The sequence below is a fragment of the Sus scrofa genome, chromosome 10 (assembly GCF_054392235.1).
Source record: "Sus scrofa isolate SSC_HxYL_T2T_F1_AM1 chromosome 10, Sscrofa_HxYL_maternal_Yorkshire_Landrace_v2.0, whole genome shotgun sequence".
Lineage (NCBI taxonomy): Eukaryota > Metazoa > Chordata > Mammalia > Artiodactyla > Suidae > Sus > Sus scrofa.
This window is the reverse complement of record NC_139392.1, coordinates 92164583-92174592: the sequence shown is the minus strand read 5'-3', so window position 1 is coordinate 92174592 and position 10010 is coordinate 92164583. Positions and strand designations below refer to the sequence as shown.

Here is a 10010-nt window from a genome sequence, read left to right as displayed (position 1 = left end):
CACCTAAATAACAAGGCATTTATAAACTCATTGTACGTTGCCATGCGGAGAGCTAGACGTTTTCATGAGATAATTGCTTCTTTTTTTTTTTTTTTTTTTTTTATCTTTTTGCCTTTTCTAGGGCCGCACCCGCAGGCCTTGGGAGGTTCCCAGGCTAGGGGTCTAATTGGAGCTACAGCTACAGCTACAGCAACGCCAGATCTGAGCCACGTCTGCAACCTACACCACAACTCACGGCAACGCCAGATCCTTAACCCACTGAGCGAGGCCAGGGATCAAACCCGCAACCTCTTGATTCTTAGAGTCGTTAACCACTGAGCCATGATGGGAACTCCCGGATAATTGCTTTATATTTTGAAGTTTAGGATAGTCCTTGCCTGAAACCTTTATACCGATTACAGGCTGTGTGTAAGAAGTAGTAAAAGAGCAGAGAGGCTGAGAAATCGGAGTATCAGGAAAGCCTGGTTAAGGGAGAAAGGAACATAGAATTTCAAAAACCTGTAGCAGAGGTGGTGTTAAATTCATTCTGCATGCATTCAGTGATGCTTTTGAGCCGCTGCCTTGTGCCAGCATTATTGTAGAAACAGGGATTCTGGTGAACAGATGGAGTAAGTCCCTGCTCTCACGAAGCTTAAGTTCTGGTTGGAGATGAAATCAGTAATGAAATAAATACTAAAACATCAGGTGGGCATACAGTGAAGAGACCTAAGGCCTGGTAGGGGGATAGAGACAAGGAGAGAGCGATGCTGCTCTTTTTTAAAAGATCGCAAGGAAAAGTCTCTCTCCTGATGGTACTGCCATTTAATCAGAAATCTGGAGAAATTAAGGAACTAAGCCATGTGACTGTTTGGAGAAAAAGGCAGTAAACGCAGAAGCTTTGAATTAGAGTCCTATTTGGTATGTTCAAGGACTGCAGGGAAGCCAGGATGACTGGAGTGGAGTGAAATAAAGGGGAGAAAGGTAGGCGATGTGGTCGAGGGGTGACTGGGGCCAGGTCCGGTAGTACGAGAAGACCGCGCAAAAAGGGGCTTTAACCTCGAATCCGTGATGGGGAAGCAGAAGGAAATGATGTGATCTATATTGCAAAAGAATCCTTGCTTATGTGTGGCAAGGACACAAATTGAGGAAACCAGTTAACAGGTTATCACATTTGAGCCATCTGAGTGCTAGACGTGGTGGAAAATATTCTTTTTAGAATGTGTTTTGAAAATACAGCTGACAGGATTTGCAGATGGATTAAATATGGAGTTGAGAGAAATAGAGGAATGAAGAATGAGTCCACGGTCTGAGCACCAGAAGGTAGGGTTTCCATGTTCTCTGAAAGGAAAGACCGGGGGGGGAAGTTTGCTTTGGGATATATTCTGAGATTCCTGCTAAGGAATTCATCACATTTTTTTTTCCTTTTTCTTTTTTTCTCTTTTTTAAAAAAACTTTTATTGAAGCATAACGGTCAAATGAAAGAGTGCATGCATCGTATTTTGCTTGGTGAAATTTCATAAAGTGAACACATCTGTGTCACCAGGGATAACTCGGGTTAGCAGCAAATAGATTGAAGTCATAGCACTGGGAAGTCATCTAGGTAGTGAGTCTAAATGAAGAAGAGCTTGGGGATCAAACCCTGAGGCCCCCCCAGCCCTCCCATCTAGGGTCAGGGTAATGAGGATGCTTAGGAGCAGCTGGTGAAGCAAGAAAGAACCAAGTGAGATCAGTGTCCAGGAAGCAAACTGAAGAAAGAATTTTTTTTTAATTTTTTTTCCACTGTACAGCATGGGGACCAAGTTACACGTACATGTATACATACTTTTTTCTCCCATTGTCATGTTGCGATATAAGCATCTAGACATAGTTCCTAGTGCTACACAGCAGGACCTCATTGTAAATCCATTGCAAGAGCAATAGTTTGCATCCATTAGCCCCAAGCTCCCGATCCCTCCCACTCCCTCCCCCGCCCCCTTTGCAACCACAAGTCTATTCTCCAAGACCATGATTTTCTTTTCTGTGGAAAGGTTCATTTGTACTGTGTATTAGATTCCAGATATAAGTGATATCATATGGTATTTGTCTTTCTCTTTCTGACTTACTTCACTCTGGAGGAGTCTCTAGTTCAATCCATGTTGCTGCAAATGGCATTATGTCATTTTTTGTGGCTGAGTAGTATTCCATTGTGTATACATACCACATCTTCCTAATCCAATCCTCTGTCGATGGACATTTGAGTTGTTTCCATGTCTTGGCTGTTGTGAATAGTGGGGCTGCAATGAACATGCAGGTGCATGTGTCTTTTTTAAGGAAAGTTTTGTCCAGATATATGCCCAAGAGTGGGACTGCTAGGTCATGTGGTAGTTCTATATATAGATTTCTAAGGCACCTCCATACTGTTCTCCATAGTGGCTGTACCAGCTTACATTCCCACCAACAGTGCAGGAGGTTCTCTTTTCTCTACACCCCTTCCCACACTTGCTATTTGTGGACTTATGAATGATGGCCATTCTGACTGGTGTGAGGTGGTATCTCGTGGTAGTTTTGATTTGCATTTCTCCAATAATCAGGGATGTTGAGCATTTTTTCATGTGCTTGTTGACCATCTGTATATCTTCCTCGGAGAAATGTCTATTCACGTTTTTTGCCCATTTTTCCATTGGGTGGTTGGCTTTTTTGCTGTTGAGTTGTATAAGTTGTTTATATATTCTAGAGATTAAGCCCTTGTCAGTTGCATCATTTGAAACTATTTTCTCCCATTCTGTAAGTGGTCTTTTTGGTTTCCTTTGCTGTGCAAAAGCTTGTCAGTTTGATTAGTCCCATTGGTTTATTTTTGTTCTCTGTTGCTTTGGGAGACTGACCTGAGAAAATATTCATAAGGTTTATGTCAGAGAATGTTTTGCATATGTTCTCTTCCAGGAGTTTTTTGTGTGTGTGTGTGAAATTTTATTTTTATTTTTTATAGATTAAAATGCATACATTTAAACACAATTGCATTCACACAGATTATTATATCATGGATCTTAAGAAACAGATTAAGTTACTCCCACTGGAGAAGTGGAATGGAAAATATGCTGAGACAAATAGGAAATTTATTCTATACTTTATCCCATTTTTATGGCTTCTCTTCTAGGAGTTTTATGGTGTCTTGTCTTATATTTATAAGTCAAGAAAAGACATGGTGGGAGTTCCGTCGTGGCGCAGTGGTTAACGAATCCGACTAGGAACCATGAGGTTGCAGGTTTGATCCCTGGACTTGCTCAGTGGGTTGAGGATCTGGCTGTGGTGTAGGTCGCAGACGCGGCTTGGATCCTGCATTGCTATGGCTGTGGCGTAGGCCGGCAGCTACAGCTCTGATTAGACCCCTAGCCTGGGAACCTCCATATGCCGCAGGAAGCAGCCCTAGAAAAGGCAAAAAGACAAAAAAAGAAAGAAAGAAAGGACATGGTGAACTATGTGGAATGTTATGATGAGGGAGACTGGAGACTTCGGTTCAGTAAGGAATGAAAGACCATTGCAGCTGGAGAGGAGCAAGTTGATCTTAGTTTCCATCAGACAGTTGAAATAATGAATTTAGAATGTTTGGAGCTGGTTGAGAAGAGGACGAGGTATGATTTATTCAGGAAATATGTGTCAGACACTAGGAATATGGAGACGGAAAATACTGCCCTTACTCTGCAGGAGCTTATAATGGTATAGAGAAGAAAGTCAGTAATTATTATAGTGTATGGTACCAGTTATCATAGTGGTTATACACAGGATGCCATAGAGGCAAATAAAAGGAACCCCTCTCCTTCCTGGAGAAAACAGGAAATGATCCCCTGTTGTAATCCCTGAGTCTTGGAGGAGCCCTGTAGAGAGTGGATAGAAATAGGTGCTGTCAGGACAGGGCAGTATGTTCAAAAGGCCTTCCTTATGCAAGTGAGCACAGTGAGTTCCTAGTATCACGGATGGCTCACTGTGGAGGGAGAGGACTGAGAGGGAGAGAGAGGAGGAAGTGCTGAGAGGTTATACAGAATGAAGAAGGAAGAGCTGCATCACCAGGGGTCTTGCATGCCTTGTCAAAAAATCACGGGAAAACGATTCCCCCCCAAAAGTGCTCATAAAATTTCAGATTTGTGAGCCTCTGCAGTCCACCTATGGATACCAAATTAAAAATCCCACAAGAGATCATTTGGTTCCCTTTAAGGGAATTTAACTTGTGGGGTGGACTGTTATTCAAAACATTTTTTAAACTAAGGGCACATAAACACAGATCAAGCCTTGATAACCCAGGATTGTCATTATTATCACTGTTTATATTAACAGTTGCTGAAAATAAAAGAATGCACCCATTAACTCCTAAGGTTCTCTGCTCCCACACCAAAATGACTGCACTTTTGGAGTTGCCTGGTAGTCTAGTGGTTAATATTCGACACTTTCTCCTCTGCAGCCCTGGCTCAGTCTCTGGTCTGGGAACTGAGACCTCACAGCAAGCCAGTGCATACTGCAGCCAAAAAAAAAAAGGGGGAGACTGCACTTTTTAACCATTTTAATTGAGATATAATTTGCATGTCATAACATTTACCCATTATATGATTCAGTGATTATTAGTAAGTTTATGACACAATCCACTGTCAGAACATTTATACCCCAAATATCCTCTCAAGTTTGTTTGCATTCACTCCTTGCCCCAACCCCCGGGCCTAGGCAGCCACTGATCTGCTTTCCATGTCTAAAAATTTCTATTTCTGGACATCTCATATAAATAGAATCATGTAATATGTAATCTTTTGGCTCTGCATGTTTTGAAGTTAATCCATATTATGGCATGCATCAATATTTCATTCTGGTTTTTTTAAACATTTTTAAATTAAGATGGGTAAACAATGGCTATTATTTATTTATTTATTTATTTGGCTATACCCTTGGCATGTGGAAGTTCCTGGGCCAGGGGCTGAACCCTAACCATAGCAGTGACAACACCAAATCCTTAATCGCTAGGCCACCGGGGAACTCCCTATTTCATTCCATTTTATTGCTAGATAATATTCCATTGTATGAAATGAATATTCCACATTTTCTTCTATTTACCAGTTGTTGGAGATTTGAACTGTTTCCAGTTTGGCTGTCATGGGTAATGCTGCTGGGAGCATTGACATACGTTACACACAAGTCTGTGTGTGAACACGTTTTCATTTCTCATGGGTGGATTCCTAGAACTGGCATTGCTGGGTCATAGGGTAAGCCTGTGTTTAACTTTTTTAAGGAATTGCCAGACTGTTTTCCAAAGGTTAGTAGTTTTTTTTTGGGGGGGGGTGTCTTTTTTTCTTTTTTTTTTTTTTTTTGCCATTTCTTGGGCCACTCTTGAGGCATATGGAGGTTCCCAGGCTAGGGGTCCAATCGGAGCTGTAGCCGCCAGCCTACACCACAGCAACATGGGATCCAAGCCTCGCCTGCGACCTACACCACAGCTCACGGCAACGCCGGATCCGTAACCCACTGAGCAAGGCCAGGGATCGAACCCGCAACCTCATGGTTCCTAGTCAGATTCGTTAACCACTGTGCCATGACAGGAACTCCCAAATGTTAGTAGACTTTTCATGATGTATGCTTTTAGATATTGTTCCCTTCCTTCACTGTTACTTGCTGCTGATGGTATCCCTGTACCTCTCTCCAGAATTTGATGCTGTGGGCAAGGCGTCCTGGCAAGTCTATTGGAAATGCATAATGTAAAGGTGCCAGATGATCGTCTGAGTGTCAGTGTAGGATGTTGTGATGTCTGGAATGCGTGTTTGCGCACTGGCTTCTATTTTTTTTTTTTTGTCTTTTGTTGTTGTTGTTGCTATTTCTTGGGCCGCTCCTGCGGCATATGGAAGTTCCCAGGCTAGGGGTCGAATCGGAGCTGTAGCCACCGGCCTACGCCAGAGCCACAGCAACGCGGGATCCGAGCCGCGTCTGCAACTTACACCACAGCTCACGGCAACGCCGGATCGTTAACCCACTGAGCAAGGGCAGGGATCGAACCCGCAACCTCATGGTTCCTAGTCGGATTCGTTAACCACTGCGCCATGACGGGAACTCCCGCACTGGCTTCTAGATGCTCCCTGTGTTCTAGACTAGAGATGTTCCAAGAGGCGTCTGCTATTTGGGTCTTTCAGATACAGGTGAGGAAACTCCAGTTTGATAGAGGAGATAGTCTCCATGATTACCAGCTCCACCAGACTTCCGGGGGGGGTGGGGGGGGACGGGACAGGTCCTTAGTGGCAGAGATGCTCGGCAGTCAGAACCACAGGCAGACACCATGGATGCAACTACAGACTCTCATACTAAGGGAAGTAAGTCAGAGAGAGAAAGCTAAATACCATATGGTGTCACTTACATGTGGAATCTAAAATATGGCACAAATGAACCTATCGACAGAACAGAAACAGACTCAAGGGCACACAGAACAGACTTGTGGTTGGCAAGGGGGAGGGGGAGGGAGAGGGATGGACTGGGGTTGGGGTTAGTAGATGCAAACTGTTCCATTTAGAAGGGATGGCCAGTGAGGTCCTGCTGTACAGCACAGGGAGCTATATCCAGTCACTTGGGATAGGACGTGATGGAAGATAATATCAGAAAAGGAATCTATGTATATGTATGACTGGGTCATTTTGCTGCACATCAGAAACTGGCACAATGTTGTATATTAACTATAGTGTAATTAAAAAAAACAATAGGTGATGTCTACTACATCAGATATTACACCCAAGTTATTCGTTTCTCTAATAATTATCATTGTTTTTGCCTGATATGCAAAGCAGTCAAGAACCTGAGTAGTTCAGACCCCAAATAGAAACAAGTGTTGACCATAAAGAATCATTGGCATCATTCTTCCTACCGTCATGGCACCCTTGGCATTTACAGATTAACATTTTCAATTTTAGTTGCTTGTGAGTTATGTATAATAGTTTGTAATTAGGCTAAGAAATATCTTTGGAGTTCCCGTCGTGGCGCAGTGGTTAATGAATCTGACTAGGAGCCAGGAGGTTGCAGGTTCCATCCCTGCCCTTGCTCAGTGGGTTAACGATCGTGTGCTGTGGTGTAGGTCGCAGACGCGGCTCGGATCCTGCATTGCTGTGGCTCTGGAGTAGGCTGGCAGCTACAGCTCCCATTAGACCCCTAGCCTGGGAACCTCCATGTGCCGCAGGAGCGGCCCGAGAAATGGCAAAAAGACAAAAATAAAAATAAAAAATAAAGAAATGTCTTTGAATTGCACCCAACAGCTACATTTCAATACTACTGCCTTTTCTTGTTTTCACGTAGGAAGTAATTCTTGTTAACAGTCTGAGGCATCCCCCAAAATTTTCAGTTATACTTTGTCATATTTCAAGTGTCCCTATGCCTCGAGTCTTCTTTCTTGCTAGTGGCAGTGACCTGCTCTGCTATACTCCTGTCATTAGTCCTTCTATTTTGCTTGCTTAAAAATTTTGGTTGTTTTCATTGTAAAGCGCTGAGTATCTTTTGATAAGCCAGTATCATTTTTCTAGTTTATTTTCCTTTTTAATTAGAAGAGTCATGTCACTTCCATTGTCTGATACACCTTATGAAAATGTTATTGAGCTGTTTTTCTACCGTTTATAATTCCAGTTCAGCTCTAATTACCTGTGTGGTAGAGGAGGGCAGTGACCTAAGTCATAAGCTCTGAAAATATAACTTGGCTTAAGAATGAATTAACAGGATCAGTTTCCTTTTGAACATCAACTTTACCATTGTTAACTATGCTTTGTTTAGACTAGATGTAGTTTAGTGTAGCAATAATCTATGGAATTCAAAAACACCAGATGATGCAAAAGGAAGTATGTTAGAGGCCAAGGAATAATCACATGGGGTTAATAGGAAACTCAGTTTAATACACCAAGCCAGCTCCTTCAAGTACCAGCTTATTTTATGCCTTAAATTCTGTAACTATTTGGGTATATGAAAAAAAAGACTGGAGAAAAATTCTTGAGAAGATGAGGGACCATCACTTCTTATTTCAGCTTTGAACTCCCATGTAAATGGACTGTACTGGGTATCTTCTAGAAAGGCTACTTTTAATGTTTTCTGAAGTCAAAATTTTTTCCCACAAGGATTTAAAATAGCTCTTACATTTTGAGTCTGACCCCTGTTAAAAAATGACTATATGTCTTTCCAAGATTTTTGAAAGTTGGCACTGACTCACATGCTTTCTGGGTACAATTTGTTTTTTTGGGTTCCTGTTTTCCATGGGTATTCAAGATAAATAAGTACTTGTTATTGAAATGGGAAAAAATAGCATTACTGTAAAGCCGATTACAGCTAGAGCTAAAAAGAATCTTGCCATCCAATTGGAAATACTTTGTTAACCTGTTTAAAATTCCTACGAGCTAATTCTTTCCAGCTTTTAAACATCTAATTCATTCCAAAGTCAATACGGACAGTTCTAGGGAATCAAGAAATGAGTAGCTCTGGTTTTGTGTTCTCCGCAATGTTTGTCTTACACCTGAAAGGAAATGGGTTTTGACTGTTTTAAGTGCCATTGTGATGACTACTTTGTGACGAATATTGGTATTAGATTAAAAAATAATCTTCTGAGAAATTATAATTACTACTTCTCAACCCAGTCCCCACCGATGGCTCTTTTGAACTATGTAGTATGTAAGCAGTGTTTTTAAAGTGTGACCTGTGGACTCATAAGGTATGAAGGTCCTGTTTTCCCTGTAATTTTTTTGGCATTTGCTTTTAATATTGTATGTATACTATAATATGATATGTATTCTTTGGTCATATGAATTATAATTTATTTCAGATGTCTTCGTGTTTTATCAAAAATTATGCTATTTTCTTCATTCTTTCTTGACTTTTCTGCAGTAGCAAGAAAAATCATCAGTTCTTTAAGTTATTTTGCTCCACTACAGAGGCCCTCAAATAAATTTTTTTTTTTTTTTTTTTTTTGTCTTTTTGTCATTTCTTGGTCCGCTCCTGCGGCATATGGAGTTTCCCAGGCTAGGGGTCTAACCGGAGCTGTAGCCACCAGCCTACGCCACAGCTACAGCCACACAGGATCCGAGCCGCGTCTGCAACCTACACCACAGCTCACGGCAACACCAGATCCTTTAACCCACTGAGCAAGGCCAGGGACCGAACCCGCAACCTCATGGTTCCTAGTCGGATTCGTTAACCACTGCGCCACGACGGGAACTCTCAAATAAATTTTTGAGCTCCAAATAATTATTTAGGAAATGTTTGCTTTAAATAGCTTAAGATCTTTCTGCGTCTGTTTCTAGTTATTATTAGTGGCATCCTCTTTCTCCATGCCAGGAAGCGTAACAGTTCCTGAGCAGGCGTGGGGAAGAAGAGGAAGCTCCTCCTGCCTACCGTTTTGTGCGGGCGGGCCCTCCTGCTCTGCTGCTCCTCTCTAACCTTGCTGTGTCCCTCCGTCCCCGACCATCTGCTGTGAGCAGTGTTGGAGCTGCCTCTTCACGGGTCTTCCCGACCAGTCTTGCCTGCTTCCAGGCCATCCTTCTTGTTACTTAGAACGCAGTTGCGGACGCTGCCATACATATTCAGGATCAAGTCCATCCTCTCTAAGGGTTGTGTGTCAGGCCTTTTATCATGACCCAGCCCTTCTTTATTTCTTGTTATACTCAAACATAGCAACTACTTGCAGTTTCCTGAATATAATTCATTGCACTACCCCTTAACATGTACTATTCCCTTTGCCCACAGAACCTTCCTGGCTCTTCTATGCTTTGCTCATTGCGGTCTCTCTTTGATTCAGCTTTAATATTACTTAACCGTTCATTCTTTTGTGACGCTCTTTTGCTAGCCTTTCTCTTCTTACAGCTGTTTTCCCTTGTGTTCCTTGTCAAAAAGTAAGTAAATGTCTGCTTTATATTTAGTTTAGAAAACTTGTGTTTAAGTTTGTAAATTTTTGTAGAAATAACTGTCGTCTCTGGTGTTTTGTAACTTATAGTGACCTTGAGGGTCAAGGGTGAGAGACAGAATATACAAAGGGACAATGGCCTGATAACCCAGGAAACCAAGCA

General features: G+C 42.0%; 1 protein-coding gene across 2 annotated transcripts in view; it reads left to right on the top strand.

Moving 5' to 3' along the window:
• The window catches only part of NET1 (neuroepithelial cell transforming 1), a 46301-nt gene that overhangs the window by 1640 nt on the left and 34651 nt on the right, over window positions 1–10010 (top strand). Inside the window, exon 1 of one of the 2 annotated variants that reach the window (XM_084980567.1) lies at window positions 9350–9836. The exons of the other annotated variant lie outside the window; for it this stretch is intronic. Within the exon in view, the coding sequence (XP_084836693.1) occupies window positions 9667–9836 (170 nt within the window). The 5' untranslated portion in view covers window positions 9350–9666. Of the gene's footprint in view, window positions 1–9349; window positions 9837–10010 lie in introns of those variants that run through there. 2 annotated transcript variants of the gene reach the window in all.